The sequence below is a fragment of the Macrobrachium nipponense genome, chromosome 1 (assembly GCF_015104395.2).
Source record: "Macrobrachium nipponense isolate FS-2020 chromosome 1, ASM1510439v2, whole genome shotgun sequence".
In the NCBI taxonomy this organism is placed as follows: domain Eukaryota; kingdom Metazoa; phylum Arthropoda; class Malacostraca; order Decapoda; family Palaemonidae; genus Macrobrachium; species Macrobrachium nipponense.
In genome coordinates this window covers 193,137,246-193,164,988 of record NC_087200.1, presented here as the reverse complement: position 1 = coordinate 193,164,988, position 27,743 = coordinate 193,137,246, and the positions used below count along the sequence as shown (strand labels likewise).

Sequence of the window (27,743 nt, the reverse complement as noted above, 5' to 3'; positions counted from 1 at the left end):
GCTTGAATTACTGTGAAATCTTCCTTTTCACTTATGTTTAGGTTTAACTGAGATGGGAATCAGCAATTTCATCCAATCTATAGCTATTCTTGAGCTTTCCGTTGGTAGTGTAAAATTGGTAGACAGTACATATTTCCTCCATCAGTAAGACTTCTCAGTCATTGCAGGATAGAAGTCTGGAGTTTGTTTTCTATTACACAGCAGTCTGAACTAGTTTCTATTATTAGACTTGCTGCATGTAGAACTGCTGTTCAGCCAGATTGCAGCCTTTACTGTGACTTACAGTGTTGTCCATTAATTTTAATCGATTTGTTATAGTATATTATTCAACCAAAGTTTTCTCTTTCTTTGGGGTCATACTTGATAGGTTTATTGTCTTTCTATCAAGTTTTGTATTACGCATTGTCCAGTACGTATACTTTTACTTGAATAATGAGAACGTGTGATGTACTGATCTTTATAGCATAAACAAATTAAGATGTCTGTATTTCTGAAACATGTAAATTATTTCATGAATATATAGATATAGTATATACTATATATGTTTATATCTAAATACATAATTATATAATATATATCTTATATATATATATGTCATATATATATATAATATATATATATATATATAGTATATCATATAATATATATTATATATATATATATATGTATATATATATATATATATATACACACACACACACATATATATATATATATATATACTATATATATATATATATTACGTATACATATATATATATATATATATATATATATATATATATATATATATATATATATATATATATATATATATATATATATATATATATATATACGTATACATATATATATATATATATATATATATATATATATATATATATATATATATATATTATATATATATATATATATATATATATATATATATATATATATATATATATATATATATATATATATATATATATATATATATATATATATATATATATATATATATATATATATATATATATATATATATATATATATATATATATATATATAATATACTATATATATGCAGGCCTTTAGGCTTAGTTTTTGTTTGCTAGAATTCCTCAGACATGCCCTGTGATGCATTTGTTTCTAAGTCAAAATCATGAATTAGATATTTATCTTTTATGACAAATTTCGAATTGAAAGCTTTTTAATGACTGCCGATGCAATTTGTCTGGTTGGACCAAGACTTAATGAGCATATTTCTTTTACACATAGCTAACCTTACGGACATTGATGTGGGTTTGCTTTATGAAGGAACAGTCGCCTCATGTGAATACATTAAGCCAGCAATCGAACATGAAATCACAGTTACGCAAGGATAAACATTTTGCCCAAATCATTGTTATTTCTCTTAATCTAGTCTTTTTTTCTAATACAAATTTTTCTTCTTTTTTCATTGTTCATACTTCATCATCCTTCATTCATTATTATAGGTATCCTTGTTATTAGTAATAACCTAACCTTATCCTTGGTTAGTGATATAGAAAAGCTATATAGTACTATGCCTACAGCATTCAAAATTTTGAATGCATGCAATACATAAACTTGTACACTAATTTGAAAATGTCAAAGGAAGGATGTGATGTGTAATTTATTACAGGTAACAAAGTACTTGCTATTATAAAATTAATTTCTCAATTTGTTTTAGTTTAATAATCTGACTGTGGTAATAATGAAAGAATTGGAAGTATGAAGGTACCTTTAAATATTGCTTATAGTTTTCTTACCATAATGGTGTACTGTAGTAAATTATTATACCACACTCACTGGTAGTTACAGGTCACAAATTTGTGTTAAATGAATAATTCTATGAGCTGATGAGGAAGCATATTGCGCTTTTGTTCAGTACTTTTGTAATTAAATGATGTGGCCTGTTGATGCATGTGTGTTAATGTCAGGGTTGCAGTCAAAATGCAAGGAAAATCTGCTGTTTAAGGTCATCCTTCAAAGAACATATTATTAAAGCTTCTTTAAGTCATGTGATATTCTCTTCACTCAGATTTTATTGTAAATTAAACTTTAAAATGAATAATAATGTATGTAATGACCTTAAGGATGAAAAACTAATTGTTTTAGAGCTCATTTGTTTGTGTTATAACTCAGTTGAAGAGAAGTATGATCAGAAGTATTCCATTTTCAATTAAGTGTTTGTTGTTGCTGGCTTTTTGTTCTCGATTCCTTTGGTAAGTATTTTAATAATTATAGTTGTAACTTGAAAGTATTTGTTATATAATTACCAATTACATATTTTAAGGTACCTGTACTAAATTATGACCAAATTTGTTGAGATGCTTATGTCATAGTACAGCAAGTTATCTACTTTTATTAATGAAAGTGTTAGTAGAGTTCAATATATTTGTTATTGTGTTAATTTTTAAAGAAGTAATGCTCACAAAGATTGTGCCAAAGAATAGAAGTATAGTACTAGTTTTATTATTTTATACCATCTTCTTATATGACCGTTGCGTGAGTTACATATTTAATTAACCCTAGCAGATCATAGAAATCATTGAATTCTCTCATTTTTTGGTGTAATCTGTATAATCCTGAAATGTTAGAAAAGAGTAGCAAAAATAGGGGAAAAAATTTAACCTTTTGTAGGGAGGCTGTGAGTATGTATGTACAGTTACAATGAATGTTTAACTACATAGCTTACAGATTTATATCAGTGCTTAAGGTGATTGCTGTTTGCCCAGTAACCAGATGATATGTTGAAAACATTATTTCAATGTTATTTCAGTTAGTAGTTGATCATATTTTTTAATCACAGTAACCCCAGAAGAAAATCCTTGTTATGTCAGGAGTTGGAGGTTTCATACTAAAGAGAATACAGTATAGTGCTTTTTCATTACTTATGTTCCATTATAGGACAACACACAAACTGAAGTACTTACACATGACTGTATCATGTTTCATATCCTTCAGGTGCCAACTTTCAGTTTAATGTATTCCATGATTAGGTTGGAAATGCATACTAATATCAAAACTTATGCATTAGAAACACTGATATTTATTATGATATCAGTACATATAGATATTAGTATAGATTCTGATAGTAAAACATTTAGATCATTTGGTTGGTCTATTTTTCAGACAGAACAACAGATAGCACAAAATAGTTCTGTATCATAGATTTTTCTATCAGTAACTCCATTTTGAGGCGAAGTAATACAGTACGTATTAGCTTCAAAATTAAGTTATATATTAAAAGTTACGCAAGTGTCTGGTTTCTGTCTAGCCCCAAAAGGAGAAAAATATCGCATGAAAGCATTACGTACTGTAATACAGTACACTAATTAATTTTTTTTTATTCACAAAAATTTTCAGGGAACCAAGATTCAGAAATATCTATTACACAGTTGTAAAGTATTTTTGTTTAATCATATATCTTTATTCTTAACTATGGAATGTTTCAAGATTTATGGAAAAGATGACATATTATTAAGAATAGTTTAAATTAAATTTATATATTTATGCTGTTCATCACTGATAGCATAACACAAAGTTTACATTCTCTTTGATATTTTATAAGTGTTGTGGTGATTATACCAGTCAGTTGTATCTGTTTATGTCATACATATGTACCTTAATTTAGGCATGATGCCTGGTACTGGGACCCAAGGGACTCGTGTGGTGATTAAGTCTAAGCAGGTTAAACCGTAGGAAATGCAAATTAACCTTCAAGTGAATTCAGCAGCATGTTACTTGTGTAGCTGTTGTTATTCTTGATGTTTTTAGTTTTATTTACCAGACACCTTGAAACCTTTTGAATTCTGTCCACATAGTATATCACTTCTAGAAATTGGAATATAGCAGAAAAGGATGGTAGGTACTGGTAAATAACAATGATTAATTTTGATAATCCTTTTTAATTAAAAATTGCTGTATAATTAGATCTATACAAAGGTTTTAGATCCTCATATTGTTTACCCAAAACAATCAAGAGGATTGTTTTGAAAGGTCTCAATATTATGACATTGGATGTTTCACAGTCATAATTAAAATCCATTTTATACTTGCATTTTCATCTTTCCAAATGGAGTTTTCTAAAAAAGTTTTTTGAATTATTAGTTGTTTAGCTATGTGAATCCCGTTGCTTTTCGGGTGTCAAGGTTATATAGTTATACAATACACTTTTGTTGTACAGTTGGAGATACTCTTTAGTTTAGAGGAATTTCAGTTATTTTTTCACTGTTTTTTAGATTCTGCTTATTGTAAGGTGTTTTATTGTACATCATAAATGTGCCAAATATTACATTATGAATTCTTTTCAAAGGTATGAGAGTTGATTGTGTAGTTGTCTATTACTAATAAAGCCTAAAAAGTATAAGACATTACTGCATCTCTATTGCTATGAAATTGTTGTTATATCTATAATTATTTCCTGTTCCCTGTTAAACAGTTCATATTGAACTGATCACCATATGTACTTCCTGTCCCTCTGACCTCAAAGATGCACCCCAGTTTTGACTAACAAATTTTGAAAAAAAATCTTTTACTGCATAATAAGTTTACTAAACCCAAAGTTTAATATTTAGCTTTCCAGTAGGTACAACTACCCACAGTAGAGCTATATCTATGCTAAGGTTCTCCAATTCAAAAATTCATTGTTTGCTGCTGTTGTGGTTTTTATCTTCACTGGAGTATCAGTATCATTACCAACAATAATAACAACAACAATAACGTGTGGGTTTAGAATCATAATACGATATGTCCTGGTGCTGATCATTAGAGTTCTTTACATTACTTTGTTTTGGTACTATGCTGTGTCCATTTAGCTCTCTCAATGCAATGGGGTTTTTTGCCTAATTTTATTCTAAAGTGGAGGCAGTCCCCAGGTTAAGAGAGAGATCTGTTTGCACGGAAAGTTGCAGGTCAAAATTCAGTGTAAGTCTGAACCATAAATAATCAGCAGCATAATGTTGGGTTTTCTGCTTTATGTCGGAGCTACAGTAACGGTGAGTTTTAGTTGTTAATGTTGGAACTGCATCATAACTCCGGTTTTTCGGTATTATGTCAGAACCAGATTTTTTATGAATATAGTATTTTTGAATAGTCTCATAAGATCAGAAGGGCATAGGTCAAGACCATTGTAAACCAGGGACAGCCTACTTTGTTTTTGTGTTTTTCAAGTTCGTTGATTTTTATATATAACAAGCTTTTCTGAGGTTGACATACCGACAAACTGAAATACCTGAACCGAAAACCAAGTAATACATAGGAAGAGGTTTTCTTGGCCAAGAAATATCACCTGAAGACTGTTCCTCAACCAATCTGTCCCTGGAATGGAAGCCTTTTAACTCAAATTTAACAAACCTAACATTGAGAAATTATACAAAATAGTAATGTAAACAATGTAAATTGTTGAAGTAACTGCAAATTTGTTCTTACGTTACCTGTAACTGGGAGAGTTGATGGAATGTATGGTGGGTGGTGGGAAAGGTTCACCATAGCCTTTCATGGTCCTGAGATTGAGTTCCTGTGCCTTAGGGTAGGATCAGGCATTTTACTTCTATTTTTGCTCACTTTACTGCTTTTCCAAAAGTAGGACAGACTGGTAAGAAAACAAAAGTTGTATGGTGGATTATCAAACTCCTTTACCAAGTTTTTTCCTTCTTGGCTTTTTACAATTACTAAATCTGTCCCAACTACATTCCCCAAGTTGTTATGGCAAACCTGGGAGGTTTCTTTTTTCCTTACTAGGTAACCCAGCTCCACTTTGTCAACAAATTGCTTCCGGTACTTTTTGTAGTAACATAGTCGTTACTTTTTTCATACTTTTTATGAAATTATTGTAAATAATGTAAATGCTGTTGTTGATGATATTGTTTGATGTTTTATTGTTTTACAATTTTCTTTTGTTATGAATCTGTATTTATTAGTTTTTCTTCTAATTTCATGTTGATTTTAATTCTTTCAGGAGACATTGAGCTGTACTCAGTCTTGCTACTCATTACTGTAAGAAAAATTGCAGAGCATCAAATATTTGAGACTTCAGGTCAAATTTTCTTGATCTCCAGAATTGTGCCCATAACTATGATTCGATGATTTTATCTGAGACACCTGTAAGTAGTAACAAGTCAAGGGTTGAATTTTTACTCCCAGGGTTTGATGGGCCTGACTTTATTTATTATTGCAACATCCCACATGCACAAATTATGGATGTTTACAGTAAGTCCTGATGACTTATTTATCATCAGAAAGACTTTTAAGTGTATGTAGTTGCCATGAAGTTACGTATTTGTTTTACGATTTTCAATCAGCTCTACAATATTTATGTATTTGCTGTTTACTGCAATCCAAATATTGGCAATTCTAAATGACTGTCTCTTGGAGAGGATTAGTTAGGCTCAGTCATGGGATTCAAAAGCTTCATTTGTTAATTGTGGAGACTGCAATGCAAAGAATAGCAAATGGTTCAATTCAGATACACAGATCAACATGGCTGGCTTGTGTATCCACTGATTTTGTACGGCTAATTAAGGAACCCACATATATTTCAGGTAACAGATTAGACTTCTTTATTCATAGATGTTCCAGCTATTGTTAAGTCCAAGGATTGATTGCGAGTACAGGCATTAGCGAAGAACTTGGTGATTTATGACACTTATGGAGCCGATAACCGGTTAATGGCTCCTCTGTTAGGTATATTATGGTGCCATATCTCTATTATCAGCACCTTACACTGATAACTGAAATTCGGCGTGTTATGGCACCATAAATCGCTGGTCTAGCCCATAAAACCGGATCGCCATTAATAGAATCCACCAGTAACCAGGGACTGCCATTGGCACTTCCGACCATTGTGCGATTTGAGATGGACATATATCTGTCAGTCAGAGATGGATATATCTGCCATCATTGTAAAAGTGGTCTGTCTGAAGTCTAGAGCCAACTGGAATTGAAATATTGATACCTGTGAGGCACATGATATTTCAGATGCTATAAGAGCTCCTGATCCCAAAGTTAAACAAAAAGCTGATGGCTATTTATTAAGGTTTGTCCCTAGAAAGGTTATCAAGATTAGTACAGTGACCAGCCACAGTCTGGTGATACATGTACATAAGCTTAACATGATAAACAGACCAAATTTAACACATGGAGATGTAAACGTTTGCATGTGAAATTACACCATTTTTGTTCAGTCTTGCCATGCTACGAGAGATTACAATAATTCCTTAAAGAGGAAACTGGGAGGAACTCTGCCTCATCTGCAGTAGACCAGGTTGGCATCGTCTATCTTTGGGTCAGGGTTGTCTTCCATTCCACCACTACTAACAGATGATGATAGACTGGTTACTGGAGAAGCCTGAACTGCATGTTCATGTTTTTGAAGCTAAACAATCGGCTGAAGATGTCCCTCTCCCTGATACTTGTCATCTGAACCTAAGCTTACAAAATTTGCATTTCACTTAAGACATGTTGAGAAAATTATTGATAATCTTAATAGCTGGGATGGGAAAGATCCTGATGGTTTTTTTCCCTTTGTATTTTAAGGTTTCTAGTGAAATGTCTCCCAAGAGTAGCAGATTCTTTAGATTTTATGTCAGTGTAGACTCTTTGTAAATGAGTATGTACAGTAAAAGCTTAGTAATAAAGTGCTTGTTCCAAAGAGTGGCATATCTACAGGCAGCAGTAACCATAGGCAAATTTCTATTTTCCTTGTGCTCTCCAAAATTGTATAAAAACTTTTTTTTAACCCACTATGCAAGTAATATGTGGTGTCTAAAGGGTTGTTAGCTGATAGTCAATATGCATATAGGAAGCAGTTGGTGCCTGGGATGCTTTTTTAGATTTTTTTAGATTTGACATCCCATTCTACAAGAGAACCTTGATAAAGGTTTTGAGTGTAGAGTAATTCAAATAGGATTTAGTGCTGCTTTTGATTTATTAAATCACAAGGTACTTATGTATTTATAAACTTCAGAATCTTTGGGTGGGTGGATATGTTGTAGGATTACTTCAAGAAGTCTGACAGAAAGGCAGCAGCAAGTTGGTGTCGATGGGATCTTTACTAAACCAAGACATTTTGTGTATGGAGTTTCACAGGGGAGTGCTTTTGGCTCACTGTTATTTTTAGTGTACTATATTAGTATATTATGGTTGTTGGCATGGACAATAAGATTGTTTAGTATGCCGATGATTCAACACTTGTTGTTTTACTTGTTCAAGACTTATTCATTCACCATCTTTCTAGAAGTCCACATTCCTGCCAGTTGTTGCATCTTTCAGATGAAGAGTGAGCTACATGCATTTTGCTTTTTTGTGCGGCCTTTTTTAGCAGTAACTGGTCTTCATTTAGCTTATCATCTCCTCCTGACTTTTATCTCCAAGACTGGTGGTCAAGATCACACCATTTCCCCACTTTCCAACCTAACCTTATTATCTGCTGATGCAAGTGATCCTCTCTGCTCAGTGAGAGCCTTCCATCACCAACTGCAGAGTTTAAACCTTAGAAAGTGTCAGTGAATCAGCAGAGGAGGCAAAACTCCGTAAATATACTGTATACATTATCCTTCCGGCAGAAGCAAATGACATGTCCTTCATGCAAGTGCATAGGTGTCTGAAGACAGGGCTGGCCAATTTGGTAGTGTGTTCATGAGATCTGGGTCTTCTTAATGTATAGTACTTGCTCCCTTCAGTGGGAATATCAAGTTCAAGGTTATTTTAGATGCATGTATGTAGATATGTCAGCCCAGCTATGGATATTTACCTGTGGAACATTAGGCACAAGGGGATGAGGTTGTTTTATCCCCCATCCATTCACAAGAGATGTAGCCTGACTAGTTACAAGCTTCCACATTGCACCTCATTGCTGGCTGATTTCTGCACCTCGTTGACTTGACAATTCTGATGTTACCTCACTCTGAAGGTTTTTTATTTATATTATCCCATAGATTACCTTGAACACTTCATTCCTAGCCTATTTCTTCTGCAAATGCTTCATTGGACTCATCAGACCTTTGCAGAATTTGGAACAAGTTCTTGTCTCCCACCGAAATAGCAATTCAGGCTATTTATAATTGTTGTCTTGAAGCAAAATAAGTTTTTACAAAATACACCTAATTTTTCATGCAAATCCACTAATCATAAAAATTATGTGTTTTGAAAAATTGAATATTATATATGTTTTTTACTATTGCAGTTGAGTGTCCAGACCATACAGCTGTATAGACAGTTGGGGCTGGATAGTAGTACAAGTACCATCTGATTTACAACCTGCTCGATATACAGCCATTCATACTTACATCCATACTTCTGGCACAGGGGCTGGGCGGGCTGATGCAGAAGAGTACATGCCATATGACAGTTGATCACTGAGTTACTTGGCATCATGCCATTTTAGGAGACCCCTCTCAGCACTCAGGCAGCCTGAGTTTTAGTTACCATGCCCTATCAGCAGCATCATACAGTATTAACTGAACTGTAGACTGAATTGCAAACCAATTTAGCTAAATCAACTTCCAACATGAATGCAAGAGCTAACCCTGTTGTAATTCTATGCCTATCTGTACATAATATACATTACATAAATGATTAAAATTTATCACACCCCCATACAACTTGCAGTGGGTGTTGGGGCTTCCATCTTGGGAAGGATTCCCTCCTCCCCAAGTGGACATTTCTGCTTCCCCTTCTTCCAGACCTATTCCTCTTATTTTGTCATCTATTGATGCCTTGTCTCCTTCATTTTCTTCTGTTGGTTTGTCTTTGGAAGTATCTGGAGTTGCTTAGGGTGATTTTATGTATAATGTTGCCCCATCTCAATCAGGGAGAGGAGAGGCAGCACCATCTTGTTACTGTCTTAGCAAGTTTGCAATTTCAAATATTGATTTGGACATGTTGAAACACTTGTGTATTTTGATATATTAAGAGATTTCAATATGTTTTATTTTTATCTCTTCAGAGATATATCTGCTTATACTGCATAGTAGGCCTAGGTGTGGAGTTTTCCTCCCTTTACAGTGGACCCCCATATTTGCGTTCTCCGAATTCGCTGACTCACACATTCGCGGATTTCTATTGGGAATGTTTCCCCACATTATTCACGGAAAATTCGCATATACGCAGTATTGTTATATGAGAAATATCCACAAATTCTTGGTTTAACTTATCAATTTCATCATAAGATGCATTTTTTGTGATACAACTATTTAAAAAATTCAAGTACTTATAAACATTTTTAGTGGGTTTTTCTTGAGTTTTAACTAACAAAATAGGCTGTTTTCAATGTTTTTAAAGGGGTTCTCACTATTCATGGGGGGGTCTGGTACACATCCCCCACAAATATGGGGGACCACTGTATATCATTGTTGTTATTTTGTTTTTTAGATACAATGTTTTGATTCTAACTATACACAATTTCTGGGAACATGGTAATGTTTTAAGTCTTTCAGATTTTGTGTGGATCGAGATGATCGAGACATTATGGGTTCATGTTGCAGCCGAGGCTTTCGTGCAAGGATTCGTCTTACTTATCATAGCAAGTCTTCCTCCACTTCCTCAAGAAAATTAATGGCTCAAGTTCTACCATTGCGTTGCCCCAGACTACATGCTGAGGACCAGTCAGAATTTACTGTCTTGTTTGTGGGGGGGGGGGGGGGGGTGGTGGGGACGGGGGGGGGGGGGGTGACGTCGTGTCGTATGGCTAACTCCCTTCCCTTAGATATGAATATATTTCTTTTTCTTTCTCTGAGGGTGTGAACTTTCTTCCTATTCTGAGGGGGAAGGCATATTACGTATTTGTTTCTTTTCAGGCCCTAAAGTTCAGAACTTTTTTTGCCTCTGGACTTCCCAGTCTTTTTGCACGACAGTTGTCACCACTGCTGCTTGTCTTGAAGTCGGATGGTAGAGTGTTCTGCTCAGATCCTGGGAGCTCCTCTACATTCTCTTAACTCTCCCAGTTTTGCCACTTCACGTATTAGTGCACCTCATCCAACTTGTTGGTTCTGTGGTGGAAGTTTGGAACCCAGCGAGATCCGACAGCAGTGTGTTCCTTTCACCTCTGGGGTCTGAGGGGACGATGCCATTTTCTTCTTTTCTGGACTCTGATGCACAGTTTTCGTCGTCATTCAGGGGTACCGGTCCTAGATGGACAGCATCTGCTTGTATGGCGTCTCGTCTCCCTTCCGATGTTGTGTCATCCGATACACTTCGCTTTGGTTCCCATTTTGTCATATATGAAACAAACTTATCATCATATTTTATTTGAATATAAAGGCAATCCCCGGTTATTGGCGGGGGTTCCGTTATTGGCTGGGGTTCTATTTTCGGTGGGATGCTGATAAGTGAAAATCGCCATTAACTGATACTCGGCAATTTATGGCGCCAATTTTTGGTTAATGGTGCCTCTGTTAGGTATGTTATGGCGCCGTAACTTGCTGATAACCGAAACTTGGCCCTTATGGTGCCATAAATGACCGATTTTATGGTGCTAGATAAGCCCCATAAAACCAGATCGCCATTAACCGAGACTGCCGATAACTGAGGACTGCCTGTACGATTAAGCCTGCTCTGACGCGTAGTAATTTCTGCTGTTGTAAGTCATTTGCTCCTGTGATGTCATGAATTGGATTGTGATGTCATGACTAGTTCTTATGATGACATAGTTTCGATTGATCCACTCACCTTTTCGAGAGAAGTACAACCTGTCTTCTGCTATCTCAGACATTGGGGGTTTTGGGAATTCTTTGTTGTTTCTTCACACCTATACATGTACTGTGGTGAGGCTTTCCGATTTCAATAGAAGTTGAAGAAGAGCATCCTTTTGCCGTAGTCATCTCCACCTTCTTCTATTGTTGCTCTCCCTTGTCTATGGACTGGGGGTTGTTTTGTTATGTTCCATGAAGATGAACAGACATACGTCAGTTACATGCAGTTATTCTTCCAGTCACCCTTTTGGCCTTGCTCCTCAGCACCTCTTGTCTCTTTGGAAAGATAGTGTTTGACATTCAAGATTGCACAGCCTCAGATGCAACTATAAAGCTGTAGATCAACACTGACATATGTCCATATGTTGACACGGCTGTCCTTTTGGGGAGAGGGAGTTGTCTCAAGATGGAGTGTCTGGGAATGGACTGTCGACCTTGACCATGCCCTTACAACACGTCTGTACAATGCTTTTGGTCAATGTATTTTCCGTATCATCTACATACGAATAATTGAGAGCAATCTACCAACTTTTACATCCCTCATAATGTAAGTTGGTGAGGTTTTTCTCTAGGAATCAAATATTTCTAATCATACAAGGGGTTTTCCTGGTGCAATTATAATTATTTTCTAATTCCATAGATTGATGGATCTGACCTACTCCTCAACAGGTCAGGTCAGGTTAGGCACTAGTCTACTAGGCCATGAAAGGCTACCGGAACATCTCTGGATTTTTTTGGCTAAAGACAGATGAGGAAGTGTCTCTTGTTTTTCAGGAAGTTAGTGGGATTAGGTTTGGTGACTTACTTAGCCTAGCCTCAGTAGTTGAGTTATTAGCCTAGCCTAGCTAGTTTGGATGTATCTTTATCAAACATGCTCCTCAATATCCTGGAGCATGTTCTTCTGATTCATGACTTCTACAAGAGGATGATTTTCCCATTTTTCAACGAGCTTGGGATTGGGTTAAGTTAGGTTGGGTACAATTCCTAACCTAGCCTAGTCTAACCATATTGGTTCTGTGCCGTAATATCTTAGTTCTTGTCTCTATAAGAATTAATATCAGTCTTAAACTTTATGTAATGTTGCTCAGGAACGGCACCATGGTTGTTCTTTAGTCAAGAAGAGCGGGCCGGTTGGTGCCCTATCATCGTAGGACATTCCCTCTGTTGAGTAGCCAAGTATATCTTAGTTTTACTAGACCACTGAGCTGATTAACAGCTCTCCTAGGGCTGGTCCCAAGGATTAGATATTTTTACGTGGCCAGGAACCAATTGGTTACCTAGCAATGGGACCTACAGTTTATTGTGGAATCCGAACCACATTATATCGAGAAATTAATTTCTATCACCAGAAATAAATTCCTCTGATTCCACGTTGGCAGAGCCATCTGTTGAGTAGCATACTGAACTTACGTCATCATAGGGATCTTCTCTTAGGACATCTCCTCTGTTTACGATGCACATTCCATTGGCGTTGCGAGGACATCTCTGTTGATGGAGTGAATTCTATTGACGGTGCACAAGTCAACAATAGCATAGTACTTAGCATGTATCTGCACAGAACATCTTATCATAGGACATCCACTGAAGGTAGCCTATCATCTCCTCTGTCTACTTTGGAAAGACCCATGTTGGATCCCTTCACTACACAGTGCAGCAGAGGTAGAGGTCTACTGTTCATTGGTCTCAAATCTGTTCCCTGTGGTGGAGGACACCCTTCAGCATACTTGGTACAACTTGTAAGTTTACGCCTTACTCTGGTGCTAAGCACTAGTCTCACTCGAGCCCCTGCATCAATCATCAGATAGGAAACTGAGTGATAACAGTTTTCCTTCTGGCCTTGGTTTCCCCAAAAAGAGTTGGAGAGCTCCATGGTCTAGATTATAATGTGCAACACAACAGAGGGTTGGGGGTCAGTAGCTTTCAAATTTGTCATGGAATTCGTGGCTAAGACTCAAAATCCCTCGGTTCACTATATTTTCCATTCCTTCCCATAAGGAGTTTGTTTACAATGACCCTTCAGAGCACTGCATTATCATCTAGGGGAAAAAAAAAAAAAAAAAGACTTGTCACCTAAAGTTTAGGTGTCTCAGACTTTTTGTTAGCACAGGTCAAGCCAAGAAAGAAGTGTCCAAGAATACCATTTGTTTTGGCCAGTACTGTGCATGCAAAAGCACATGACATCAGAGGATTAAGTTCTTCCCTGGCATTTAAGGAGAACTTGTATGTTCATAGGATTTTGAATGCTGGTTCCTGGCTTTGTCAGACACTTCCACGTCCTTCTATCTGAAGGATATTGCCCACAGGTCCTTGGACACTTTTTCCTTGGGTATGGCGGTAGCTGCTCAACAAGTCTTGTAGCTCATCCAGTGCCCCTGGTGGGACACTTCATATCTTACCCGAGATGATAGTGTGTAAGAGGAATGAGTGAGATGACTGGTCTCTTCATTCCCTTTTTTCCTTTCAGTAAATACAGGTGGTTTGAAGAATTGACACATACACTGGAATTGACTTGACACAGTCGAGTGTTGCAGTCATACTGTTACAGCACTGCTTCTCAGTAGCTTCTACTCTCTCCAGCAAAGGGAGTGAGGAGTGGTGACAAACCCCTTTCATGTGGCTGACATGGTTTGCCTTCCATATATGCAGTGAATCTGGACACGTTACATTGTATTTAAACCCAGTCGACTGGGTGTTAGATACCCACACATCTAACATCTCAGAGGCCTCAGTTCTCTTCCTTAGGAAATTCATTTTTAAGAAGAATGATCAGATGCCAAACCTAATTTTAAGACCAAAGGTTTGCTGTGCATATGAACAAATGACACATTTTAAATTAATTCAGTCACAATAACTTTTGATTATGAATGAGAAACTCCCCGTGCATGAATGACAATTTGATCAAGATTTGGTTTCTTGCTTTAAATATTTATCTGAAATATGAAATTCCTTGCTTCTCTTGGGATCTGGGCTAGTGTTCAGTAAAAAAAAAACTTGACATTTTTTTTTATACAATTTTATTTGTTTCATTCCAGATACAAAATGGAGGCAAATATATAAATCTCTGATTAAAGTTTATAATTAATGTATGCCCTGCAAAAAGCTGTTACTAACATTCCAATGCATAGCATGATGTACTCGATACACTACAGTTTTGTGGTACACTAAGATAAAAAAAACTTCATATTAAATATTTACCCAAAAAATAAGTTTTCATAGCATTCTCTTAATTGGATTGGATAAATCTGTACAATTGCAACACTGCCTCTAAATCATATGCAGTATTTTCAAGTTCATTAATTATCACACATCATTAACAAAACTGATTTCATGTTATAGATTACATTAGTCTTATGAATTATACATAGTATATATAAATTACATCTTGAAGCCCCTACTAAGCTAGAGATCACATCATGAATTGGTATATACTATAACATTTACTCTACCAACCATATTCCTTCAAGTATTACCTCTGGTTGAAAGAACCATCTTGAAATATTACCCTGCCAAATGATAAAAATTTAAATTAAACACTAGTATGTAGTATTAAACTGAACAATTTTTAATAATTTAGAATATATGTTTACATAATTTTTGGATCTAAACAGTATTTTGATTACAGTTTCCAATGGTAACAAGTTTTCTAGTATGTTCTCTCATGTAATAGACCAGAAGTCTTCAAGGATATGGTCTGTGCTGTTGCTAAACAATTAGCAAGTCACATTCACATACAACAAGACATAACATTACCATATTCAATATGATAATGAAGTATAATCAGGGTGTATTCAGTTCAAATCGCAGATTTCAACTAAGTACTGTACAAAATGAGTATGAAAAGGAAAATCATAAGTACTTAATATTGTTTAAACTGTAAATTTTTATGGAGAATGACCAATAAGAAAGCTAGCTACAAAAAAGCTAGTATATTGCATGTTGCTCAAACAAAGAAAGCTCTAATACACTGACTGAATTGCTCTAATATTAGTAAATGTAGTTGTTTGAATCACTTGCAAGTACACTGTATATAGTATGTATGTACAAAATAAAGGCTGTTGAGGATCATCTAGGGATTACACCAAGCAGCACCTCACAGGTCACTCTGGCCAGGTCCAGGAACTGCAACAAAATACAAAAAATAATTATTATTGACTTTACTAAAACAAATTGGTTTTAAGAGACAAAGAAGTTAACATGATGAACTTGCAAAGGCTACCCATGCACCTTTCAAGACAAACTATAAAAATCCCCAAAATTGTGCAGATGCCTACTAGAGAGGACATGCATTTAATGTACACAAAAAAGGATATCAAAAGGTCTTAACTCATAGGATACTTACAAGGGGAATTATGAGCAAATCCTCAACACAAGCAAGCCAGAAATGGTGACAGAGAAAGGATTATAGACTGAAGTGTGTGGTCTCAAAAAGTGGAAGAGGGTAAAAATAAGTAAGGTTGACTTAGGTTATTTTGCTGGCATCCAATATGTATTACTAGTGGAGTGTCATATAGTCATAGTTTTTGGCTCAGTATGTTCCTTGCAATTTTTCTCGACAGAAATCTTGTTCTCATGAGATGTTTAGAAACTAAAGAGTCGAGATAAAATGTCTGAGCTGTTGCCAGAATAAGTTGTAAATGATCTCAAACAACAGTTATTTGGTAAGTTATGATTTATACTGTATTATATTTGCAAAGCATATACCAAGTACTTCAGGATCTGGCTATAAGATTAGAAGTTGAATGCAATGAACAATGCTGGTGCCCAATATGCAGACAAATGTGGTATGTAATTAATTTTACCACATCAATTATGTACTTATAGAAGAAGCCATTAAACTGTATTCTACATTGAAGTAAAGGTTCTCAACAGCAAGGAAAACCTTGGCAAAGAGTTACTTTCATAACTTTGCTTTTAATGTTCATTATTCCTAACTGGATACCTGACCTGGTAGTCTGGTTTAAATAAGGTTTTAGATTATTCAGGTAAAGCACCATCATGATTTAATTTACGTACTTATTTCTTTAAATATCATTGAGACGCTAGATCTCATCAAAATTTTGCTCAGTGAATTAATTAATTAATAATAGGTGTTAGTTTTTCCAGACCTCTGAGTCTCAAGTAGACTCTTCTCGGGCTGGTTCTCAGGGATCAATCCTGAGAAAAAAAAAAAAAAAAAATAGACTTTATTTGAGAAACCCGTCTTATTTAAAAAATTTATGATTTTATTAATTGAAAAATCCCTGCTTTCCGCAAGAATATTTTTCATTTCCGAACTCCACAGATAAATAGATCTTTTTTGCTCAGTGAAATAATGAAAGTGTTAAGCCTGCTTTCTTGTGCTTTTATGGGTGTCTGTGCGTGCTTTCTAATTACTTATGGATTCCTCCATCAGATCTAAGAAGTCAGTGGAGCGTTAGCACAGGTCTTGGCCTCCGCAGGTTCCCGTGCTCACGCTTCCTAGCTTCCACTTTGACTTACCCCAAACAACTTGCAGTAGGTGTCATGCTAATTTTTGTAATGTAACCAATCCATGCCTGGAGTGCTGTTCCTGGCCTGTTGTGCAGTGGAAGAACTTCTACAAGAAGAGGGAGCATACAAGAAGAGGGAGCATCGTAAGATGTCAACACATCCATCTTGGAAAAGATTCCCTCTTCCTCAAGTGGACCTTTTTGCTACCCCTTCTTCCAGACTTATTCCTTCTGCTACCTCATCCATTGATGCCTTGTTGCCTTCCTTTTTTTCCACTGATTCGTCTTTGGAATTATTGGGAGTACTCAGGGTGATATGTTGTTTAATGCTGCCCCCTCTCTCTCAGGGGAGATGTGGTCTCTTCGGGGAGGGAGGAGGCAATACCATCTTGTTCCTTTGTTTCAGGGTCTGATTCACACAAGATCTTGTCTGTGTTGGCCTCCTTAGGCCTACCCAGGTCCCCTCCTTGGAAGGCCTGTTGTCCTATTTCACGTCTGCATGCCTTCCAGCAGCAGCTCCCCCAGTGGTGGCCCCTCCTCTCAGCCTCCACTACTTTGGGTCATGTGTGCTGCTGCCTACCAGGACACCTTCGTTAACTAAGCCTCATCCTGGGTTTCCCTTTATCTAGCCTTCAGCGAGGCCATTGACTCAGGCTAGGAGTCAGACACACTCATCACTCCCAGTGTCTTCTCTGCCCATGATGTAAGTACCAGTGATGTCACACTCCCTGCCTGTTGCTGTGACGTCACATTTAGCTTCCATCATGACGTCATCTTCGAGAGTTGCCAATCCAACAGAGGTTTTCATGCAGGCTATGATGGACAAACTGGACTCTGTTTTTCGAGAGAGGTACCGTAGTACCACTAAGAGGAAACTGTATAGATCTCCATCTTCATCCTCTTTGTCCTCATTGTCATGTTGGTCTTCATCTCCTTTGGCTTTGTCTCCCCCTCCTTGGTCTGGAGTTAGTTAGATGTTGGAGGATTGAGAACTCTGTCGCCTCACCTTCTGGGAGCCTGAGAGCTGTGTTGTCTCCTTCCCCACACAGACTCAAATCTCCCCTTCACATACGTGGAGGTGATCCCCACGTGTTCATGTGACTGTGTAAGATGATCTTCGCCCTTCTTGTTCTCAGAAGACTCTCGTTTGTTCTACGTCTCCTCAACCTGTTCGAGCTCGCCGTAAGGATGACAAGGCTCAGTTCAAGAGGTTGAAAGTGGTGGTCCCTCAGCTTATAAGTCTGGTTGCTTCGAGACCTTCAAGATGTTCTTCTCCTTTTATGAAGTCTTGTTCGCCTACTAGGTCCAGAATTTCTTCGCCTGTTGCTCACGTCCACTAGTGACGGCTGTGAGGTTGTTGGCGGACGTGCTTCTACAGCTATTCGTGATTGTGAGAGGTCATCTTTCTCCAACTTCCAAGAAACCAAGGCATTTATTGTCTTGTTCTCCTAGGAGGTCCTACATTTGTCGTTCGCCTTCCAGAGTCGGTGGTCGTGACTCATTAAGGCAGAAGTACGGACAGTCCCTGGTTATCAGCGATCCGGTTTTATGGGTCTTGTCTAGTGCCATAAAATTGGCAATTTATGGCACCATAATGGGACGAATTCTAGTTATCTGCACCATAAGGGTGCTTATGGTGTGCCATAAGGGTGCTTATGGTGTGCCATAAGGGTGCTTATGGTGCCATAAGGGTGCGTATGGCGCCATAAGGATGCTTATGGCGTCGATAACCAGTTATCAACACCATAAGCACCATTATGGTACCATAAATCACCAGGTTTTGGTTGATGGCAGTTTTCCTTTATCGGCACACACCGGGAACGGAACCCCGCCAATAACCGGGGACTGCCCATACTGTGTTTCTCCTTCTCCCAGTTGGTGTTACATACTGTTCCTTCACTGGCTGATGTGATTCTTCAAGGGGAAGAAAAGACGCTCATCGTTTAGGGATCTTTCTATTTCAGGACTTCAAACTTCGATGCAGGATGCAGAGGAATGGTAGAGTCGGGGGTTTTCTTTCTTTCTACACAGAGGTTATTGATCTCATTCGTGAGTACAATAGTCTTTCTAAGCGGACTGAGACTCCGTCTTCTGTGGCCCCTACAGGCATAGAGGCCTTGGTTAGACTAAGGAAGGATGTGAAAAATTTGTTTGAGCTGCCACGTTCTGAGCATACTAAGTCGATTTTGCAGCATGTGAATTCTTTAGTTTGGGATAGGAGAAGTCTCTCCAGGAAAGTTCATATGATGCCTAAGATGATTGTTTTGAAGGAAGAATAAGTGAGATGAATGCTCTCTTTCTTCCATTCTTCATTCCTATGGGCGGGTTGAAGATTAGACTCATCATACAATGAAATGGCTTGATGCAGGTGAGTACGGCAACCTTACTGTTATAGCAGTTTATTTTTTATATTCTATACAACATACAAATCTGCTTCTCTGTAGCATATACCTCTCTCTCCAGCAAGGGGAGAGAGTAGTGGTGACAAACCCTTTGCATGTGGCCAACATGGTTTGTTGTTGAAACAAATATACATAGTTCTCTGTCTTCCATGTATGCAATGAATCTGGGCATGTTTCATTGCATTTACTCCCAATGGACTGAGTTTTAGATACCTATATGCCTAATCTCTCACATTCTATTACTGATTATAAGTTTTTGATAAGTAAATAACTAGTGTTTATGCAGCCAGCAATACATGTATATACTGTTACATATTTTTTCCCTTTCCTTTTCATGTGCACACATACTGTAGTGGCATTTCCTTTCAATTTTATGTGCATAAATTTGTACATTTTTGCATTGCTTATTCTTTGTTTTGCATTTCCTTTTTTAAAAAATGAAGAGGTCTTGATTAAATGTTTTTTGATGAAAGCAAGGATTGAAGACAATTATTTGTATATCATACATATTTTACTGCATTTGGTGTTCAAGTTTGGATAATGTGGAGATCTCTCGGATACTCAAGACTTTACAACCTGTAGTATCTGGTTCTATGCTATACGCAATTACCTATTAAAAAGCCTTTACCACAACCAATTTTCCTGATGCAGAAAATGGTTTGGTGACCATGCAGTCACAACTCCAAGGGTCTTGATAGGCTAACTTCCTTTTAGTTATTTTGTTGGGGAGGTTACTCAATAGTTACTTGGACCCTACAGGTTCTTTTTCTAACAATACTACTTGCTTATGAAAATTGTTGGACAATGCGTGAAGTTAATGTATGTGATAAGACACGAAAAGAAAATCTGTAAATACCCCAAGTGAACATTCTCATTATAACACATACAATATCTACCCCTACTTGGTGATTAACAATAACAATGTTGTCGTTGGTTCGGGGTTAAAAAGTTTCACAATCAATCTGTTGTGAAAAATATCAAATTTCCACAACTTCTGTCTTATGAATGGGAGGTCATCTGGGTATGGATAACTTCCAAGTTACTCTTTCCTCAAAGAGCAAAGGTTTCTTGACATTCAACACATCTGCTAGTTATTATCTGGCTTCATGTGTTATCCGCAATTAGTCTAAGAAATACTTAAAGTTGGAAAATAGACTTTATCTATGTTGTGATAATTCACAATGCTGACAAACTTACCACACTGCTCTTAACAGTGTGAATTTTGCCTAAATAAGAAGCATAAAATAGACCAATGACAGTGTAGATTCATTTGAAAAATATTATAATTTCCCATTAATGGTTATAGAAAAATAGTTTTAAAATGTTTTTAAAAATTCAGCCTTATAATAATCTTAAACATTTAAAATATCTAGCACTACATAGAGCAATATGTACAAAACTTGTAAAATACTTGAAAATGCATAATATGTATCAATACTGGTATTAAAATACAGCTTGATTTGTAAAAAGTAAATGTCAGGGTAAAATAAATAATTATATCATAGTACAAGATAGAGGGAGATTCTAAGTGATGAGCACTTTATTTCCTTGGCTTTAAAACTGAAGGGTGTGTTGTAACATTGTCTTGAAGAGACCTAAAAGTACGACCAGGGACACGACATCCTTTGTATGGCAGAGGTTCTTCCTTTAACTCTGTGGTATCAGGATATGAAGGTTCAGATTCACTAGGTTGTACCTGTTCTTGTTCTTGGCTGTACTGACTTTGCAAAAATTTGAATGAAGGGGAGGGAACTTTTGCTCCTCTATAACCAAATCCCGAGTTATCTTCTGGCTCTGGTTTTAAAGTATCTTTATCTGTTTGAGAACACTGTTGTTCTAAATCATCTTCCAGAGTATCGTACTGTGACTGTAAGTAGCGGAAAACTCTACCAGGGGCAGCCTTAGGCTTCTTTCTTACTCCAGTCTGGTCAAATTGAGCAGTAAGTTCTTTCAAAACTGTATCCTTAGTCACTGCTGTATGGGCCATTCCATTGTGGTAATATTCATCTAGTTCAGCTAAAGAGCTTGAAGCTCTTGAAGGATTTTCCCCATCAGTTATATCTGAATCAAAACTTTTATTGGCTTCATTCTGCAAGGATTTCAGTACTCTTGGTGGAATAGGACTACTGTTATGACAAGGTGAAGGACTCTTTGAATCATAATGCAACTTTGGCTCATGAAGTTCATTCGAGTCACCAGAAGAGTATTCAGCTTGTAGATGTCTAAAGACACGAGAAGGAATGTGTCCCCCCTCATACCTTTTTTCTACACACTGATTTTGAGGGTTAGGACTGACTGATTCTTCCTGTATGAGTTTCATGAGTCTTGGACTATCCTGACAAGGAGAATCGGGTGAAGGCCTGTTAACTGGTACAGTGCTTGGAATAGGATGGGGATTCACTGTTTTCCAAGTAGGTGATGATGGTTCCCTTGCATTGCTTAGGGCCGAATTCACGACCCGCTCTTTAGAGCCAGTGAGAGTGACTTTGGGAGATACATGCCGATAAACCTTACTATCTTTACCACTTGTGTAAGAGCCAATTTTTGAAGGGGATGATATTCCACTGTCAGAAGACATGTCGTGTGTAGGAGAAGTGAGGGAAGAAGGTGAGTCGGGAATTGAGGATTTGCAGTGTGGTGAGGGGATCTGATTGGCTGTATGCTGTGTGTCATCATCAGGATGGCTGGAAGATTCAGAAGTATTGGCAGGTTCTCCGGCGTCTGTGGCTAGAAACAAAGAACATGCAAGAATAGGCTGATCAAAGCATAGTCCAAGCAAAAATCATGTAGGGTATCTTAGCCAGCAAACCATACCACATGGAAATAAATACAAGCTACAAACAGCATAAAAAAAGTTGTGAACTTACAAAACTGTAGTCAAAAATTACACATCCGCTCACCATCTAGAGTTTCATGATAGGAAATAGGACTGATGGCTGTTGAGTTTTGGTGTAAATTTTTTAATGCTAAGGATTAAAGAAAATTCAAATGATTATTCCAGAAAATAGAGGCATTAATGTTAATTGATGTTATGAAAAATGTCACTTTCATATATCCCTTAATTTTAAGTGATATGAAAGTGATTTTTAAGATATTAAAACACAACCAAACCTCCACACATAGTTGGTGCAAAATGTGCTGTCTAGATGGGATATACAGAGATCCTTGTAATAGAGCAACTCCTTACAGCATTTATTTGGCCATTTGAATTTATTTCATATCTAAATTACCTGCTAACTTTTCAAAGACAGAACTTTCTCACTACCCTAATAATATAACTTAAAGACTTACTCTTAGATGCATAAATTACCGAGGTATGAAAAATCATGTGGGATATAAATATTCATCAAATTAACAGCAAATGTTCATATTCTGTTACTCTGCTTTTATCAAGACATTCAGCCCTTATAGGATTAATTTTTCATATCAAAATTCAGACCATACGATTGGGGCTTTGTACATGCTTGCAAAGAAATACTGGATGTGACATGTTCAATGGATTTGACAGTCAAAATGTTAGTACATAGGATTTATCTGAATGAAGTGATATACTGCACTGTACTGTTAGTAAAATAAAAAATATATTTTTTCTTATAGTGTATGAAAATTAACTCCATTTTCTTCTATAAATTTTTAAAGCTATTTGTATTAATATGGGAAATAAGAAAATGGTTTTACCTTAGAACACAAATAAAGAATCGGCAAACAAAAGGCAAATGATTTGCACTAATCTGAGTTAGCAAAATAATTTACTGGTATCCTATCCTTTAAACTTAGTGTAACTACAAAATAGGAACATAAGAGGAACATAAGGAATCTGGAATGTAGCATTCCACACAATGCATGGGTTTTTTGAGCAACATTCTTTCTCAATAGAATATTTAAGCAGCAAATAAACCCTGAATCAAAAGGAGCTGCAATGCAGGCTAGACAAAACAGAAATGAAAAAGGTAACATTTCACCCAAACTAATATAAAGCAAAATAAAGAAAACGAAAAAGCAACAAAATAAAACGGGATTGACTTGCAGGCAAAGCTAGGCTAAAAAGTACAATCTTCCATTGCATTCTTTAACCTTAGAAATCGAAGTACATGTAGTAGTATTATGTTTACTGTAGCACTGATGATATCTGAAAACTTGAGCTTTAAAAATGAAGTGTAAAGTTGCAAAATAGAGGCAAACATGATCACCTTCAAATAAAATTCCCACAAAAAAAAAAGGAGTAAACTTTACATATAAACAGTACGTATATCATAAAATTCATGTAAGAAGGCGAGTGGAAACTGCGACTTTGAACAAGTACTTTTGTAGTCTACCCTGCATTTTCATGTTCACACTGAGTACAAACATAGTTTAGAGCTGTTTATACAAAATTAAGTAGTGGTGAGCGGAGTTACAATTTCTTGATTCGGGCAGCATGTTTTTCAAAACAGAAAGGATAGAAAGGGTTCAAGGGCTAATCCAGGGTGGAAGTTAAAATTCCTAGTGCACGTGGCTTCAATGAACACAGTTTCCAGAAGATTTCGCTTCTGGCTTCTGATAGTTGTTGGCATGACAGATTATAGATGAATTATCCCAGTTAATAGCATGGCCTATCTTAAGCTAATGATCTGAGATGCCATTGTTTGTTAAGCTTCTTAAAAGAGCATATTTGTGTTTGGAACATTTTTTTTTTTAAGTTCTTTTGATGTTTGGCCAATATAAATCTTATTACAATCTTTACAAGAGATATGTACTGTATACAATATTGTTGGAATTGGGCAGATTATTCTTAACATATTTCTTAAAGCATATTTAAATACTAGATTAATATCAATGGTTTTATAATCGGTACTGCAGATATGAAATTGGGGTGAAAAGGTAGACAGAAAATATTCTAAAGTTCTGTATTAAGTCTGGTTGGATATATCTATCTTCTTTGCCTTAATTCTTATATAATTCCAAAAAATATGAAAGATAACCTATTTTGTCAATAATTTTGAATTTATTATCCAAGAATTCAAGACTACAAATTCTAAGTGCTCTAAGATACATACTAGTAAATGTTGATATCTTAATTTGTTCACCAGGGTTTGAGTATGAATGAATATATGACAAATTATTTGTCTGTGTCCTGTATACTTTTAAAATAAAAATTTGTATTTTCCTGATAACTAAGACATCTAGAAGTAAGATACAATTATTTTCTTCATATTTTATTGTGAATTTTATGGAGGGTACAAGATTGTTAATTGTATTCAGGAAATCAGGTATATTTACATTGTCTTTTACAGTACAAAAACAATCTACATATCTTACCCAAAAAAACCTTAAAGAATAGGTTCCGTGGAATAAGCCGTCTCAAAAAATACCTTGTAAATATAACAAATTTTTAATCAATTTGTATTTTTCATAGCTAACAAACCTGAGGTCCTAACAGTAGGATAATCTTCTAGTGCCAGCTAGAAACCGGTTAAAACAATAAAAGATTTTAAAGCAAGGAATCTGTAGCATCTGGCAACTATTGCGTATACGAGGTGGAAGCTGGTCACCGACCAGGCATAAAACCTCATGATGTGTCAATCTTTCTTTGACTGCCTTGGAGAGTAGTGCTCACTTCCCAAGCCAGTTTCTTTATTAGCCTGTGATTTCTTTGTGCTTTTCTTTCAGTGCGTGTGCTGGCTTGCCTTTTACTGTGGATTCCACCTAGAGTTCTAAGGCCCCGTCAACGCATGTGTCTGGGCATTCCAGGTTTTCCATCTTCGAGGTTTTTGGTGTCTTCCAATACTGACCTCCACACCACTTGTAGTAGGTGCCATTCCAATTTTTGTACTATCACTAATCCGTGCCCAGAGTGTCATTCCTGGTCTGTGTCACAGTGGAAGGCTTTCTACAAGAAGAGGGATTACTGTAGAGTATTCACTTGTCCTTCTTGGGATGGTTTCTCGCCTCCCCGAGTGGACAATTCGGTATCCACTTCTTCCAGAAATTTTCCCTCTGCTACTGTTGATGCCCTGTCTTCTTACCTTTCTTTCATTGATTCATCTTGGGAAGTATTGGAAGTTGCGCAGGATGATTTTGTGTATAATGTGATCCACTCTCTCATGGGAGGTAATCTCCCTCCCAGGAGGGAGGAGGAGAGTCCATCTTCTTTCCTTTGCTTCAAATATGGAATCACATAAGATGGTGGCTGTTTGGGCATCCCTAGGCCTACAGGGTTCACCCTCCTTGGATAGCCTATTGTCGCATTTCATGTCTGCTTGCCCTCCTCCTCCGGTCACCCTGGCAATCTCCCCCTCCTCCAGATCTCAACTACTTTGGCTCTCGTGTGCTGCCTCTTAGCAGGATGCCATCAACTGGCGCTGCCATTCTGAATGCCATGATGTCACTTCCAGCATCCTCTCCTCCACCACCTGTTTGCCTTGATGTCATTACCATTGGAGATGTTCCTTCAAGTGGTGGTTGATAGGCTGGACTTTGTTTTTTATAAGTGATATCCTGTATTTTCTACCAAGAAGCATCATAGAAGCAAAGCTGCTTCCCCTCCACCATCACCTCCTCCTCCTCCCCCTCATTCTCGGGTCAGACGGAGGATTCAGGAATTTGTTGCTTCGTCTTCTGGGAGTGAGAGGATTGTTTCGCCATCTTCCCAGCAAGGACATGCCTCACCCCTGCGTGTACATGTTACAGTTTATGATGGCCCTAACTCTCACTCTCCTCAGAGTCTTCAAGCTGATTCTCTGTCACATCAACATGATCCTGCACCTTCTGGGAGTTTTCTCCCAGAGGATGTTGCTTCTCCTCCTGTTTTGCCTCCCAATAAACATGTTCATAGTGGTGGTCCTGTGGCTTTGGACGGTCGTGGACTTGAGGCAGTTTGGGTCCACTGATATGTTTCTCAGCCTAGTAGGGCTTCTTTGCCTCTGTGTGATGGAAAGGCCAGCCTTTCTCCTGTGTCCAAGAAGCCTCTAAGCTTTCAGGTTTTTGTTACCCAAGGAGTTTCCACTTGTGTTGTTCACCTTCCAGAGTTGGGGACCTTAATTATTCTCGTCATGAACAGTCTCCTTCTCCAGGACTTTCTCTAATGCGTAGTTCTTTACCTCATAACTGTGTACGTGGTTTGTCGTACAAGTGTGAATGTGGTTCGGCTCTTCCCGAGCCCTCTTTCTTGGGATCTTCGTCGTTCGAGGGCCTAGTCCTACCGGTGGAGGATGTGATGTCTGGCTTCCAAGGGAAGCCTCTCCAATGGCCTTAGGAAAGGATAAGGATCCTCCTAGGTCCTCTGCTTCATGTCATTGCTCTCCCTTGCCAGAGCCAGAGGAGGGGAAGAGACAAGAGTTTCTGTCTTCTTTTTCGTAGGTTATTGATCTCATTTGTGAGTACAATAATCTTCTATGACCCCTTTGGGCATAGCCTTGCTCGGTCCAAGGCAGGATGCTGGAGCTTCGTTTGAGCTCCTTGTTCTGGGCATGCACAATCAATTTTGCAGCACATTAATGCTTTGATCTCAGGTCAGGATGGCTCCCTGCACTCTTATAGGTCATCAAAGTTTCTTCCCCCTTCTTGTGTGCAGCATAGGAAATATTCTACTAATGTGGTTCAACTGATGCCTTGTCACCTTAATTTGGATGTGATCCATCTAAAGCCTGGCTTGACCCTGGATCAGGTAAGGGCTGAGGGCCCTTCGTTGACTTTGCAAGAGGCCTCTACTCTGGAGTCTACTCCTTCCGTCATCCACACTGTGTCATGGCTGGACTAATGGTCTACCATAGTGGATGGCCAGGATAGTGTCATGTCGCTCTCTACCTTTATCAGGTTGCTGTAGTCTAGTGCTAAGGTCATCTCTTACTTGGGCCACCTCAGTGCTAATTTGAGGGCCAACCTGCTTCTGTTTAGGAGGGACACAGCTTTGTCGAAGGTGGCAGGTTCAGTGGATTCCAAGTTCCTGTCATCTCTTCGTAATGGGGACCTCCGGGAGTTGCAGTTTCTCTTTCAGAGAACGCAATTAGAAGATGCGATAGACTGGCGGCATGCTGATGCCAAGGATAGGCTGGTTCAGTAGGCAGTCTCCTCCCATGAAGTCTGCCAAGCATTCGACATCTGTAAGGGCTCCTCAGTCTACCTCGCCCCTACAAGCCAGGAAGGGGGGCTAGAGGAAGGGGCAGAGTGAGTCGTCGATAGAGAGGGCGCCACTC

The 27,743-nt window shown here is 37.4% G+C and overlaps 2 protein-coding genes across 2 annotated transcripts in view; one reads left to right on the top strand and one right to left on the bottom strand.

Moving 5' to 3' along the window:
- The window catches only part of LOC135219961 (protein pigeon-like), a 198,669-nt gene extending 193,917 nt beyond the window's left edge, over nt 1-4,752 (top strand). The window contains 1 exon segment of the mRNA XM_064257205.1: nt 1,264-4,752. Within this exon segment, the coding sequence (XP_064113275.1) occupies nt 1,264-1,370 (107 nt within the window). The 3' untranslated portion in view covers nt 1,371-4,752.
- Nucleotides 4,753-15,641: 10,889 nt separating this feature from the next.
- LOC135219960 (uncharacterized) overlaps nt 15,642-27,743 on the bottom strand; it is a 292,444-nt gene continuing 280,342 nt past the window's right edge. The window contains exons 20-21 of the mRNA XM_064257204.1: nt 16,039-22,296; nt 15,642-15,818 (exon numbers count right to left, since the gene is read on the bottom strand). Of these exons, the coding sequence (XP_064113274.1) occupies nt 21,110-22,296 (1,187 nt within the window). The 3' untranslated portion in view covers nt 15,642-15,818; nt 16,039-21,109. The remainder of the gene's footprint in view (nt 15,819-16,038; nt 22,297-27,743) is intronic.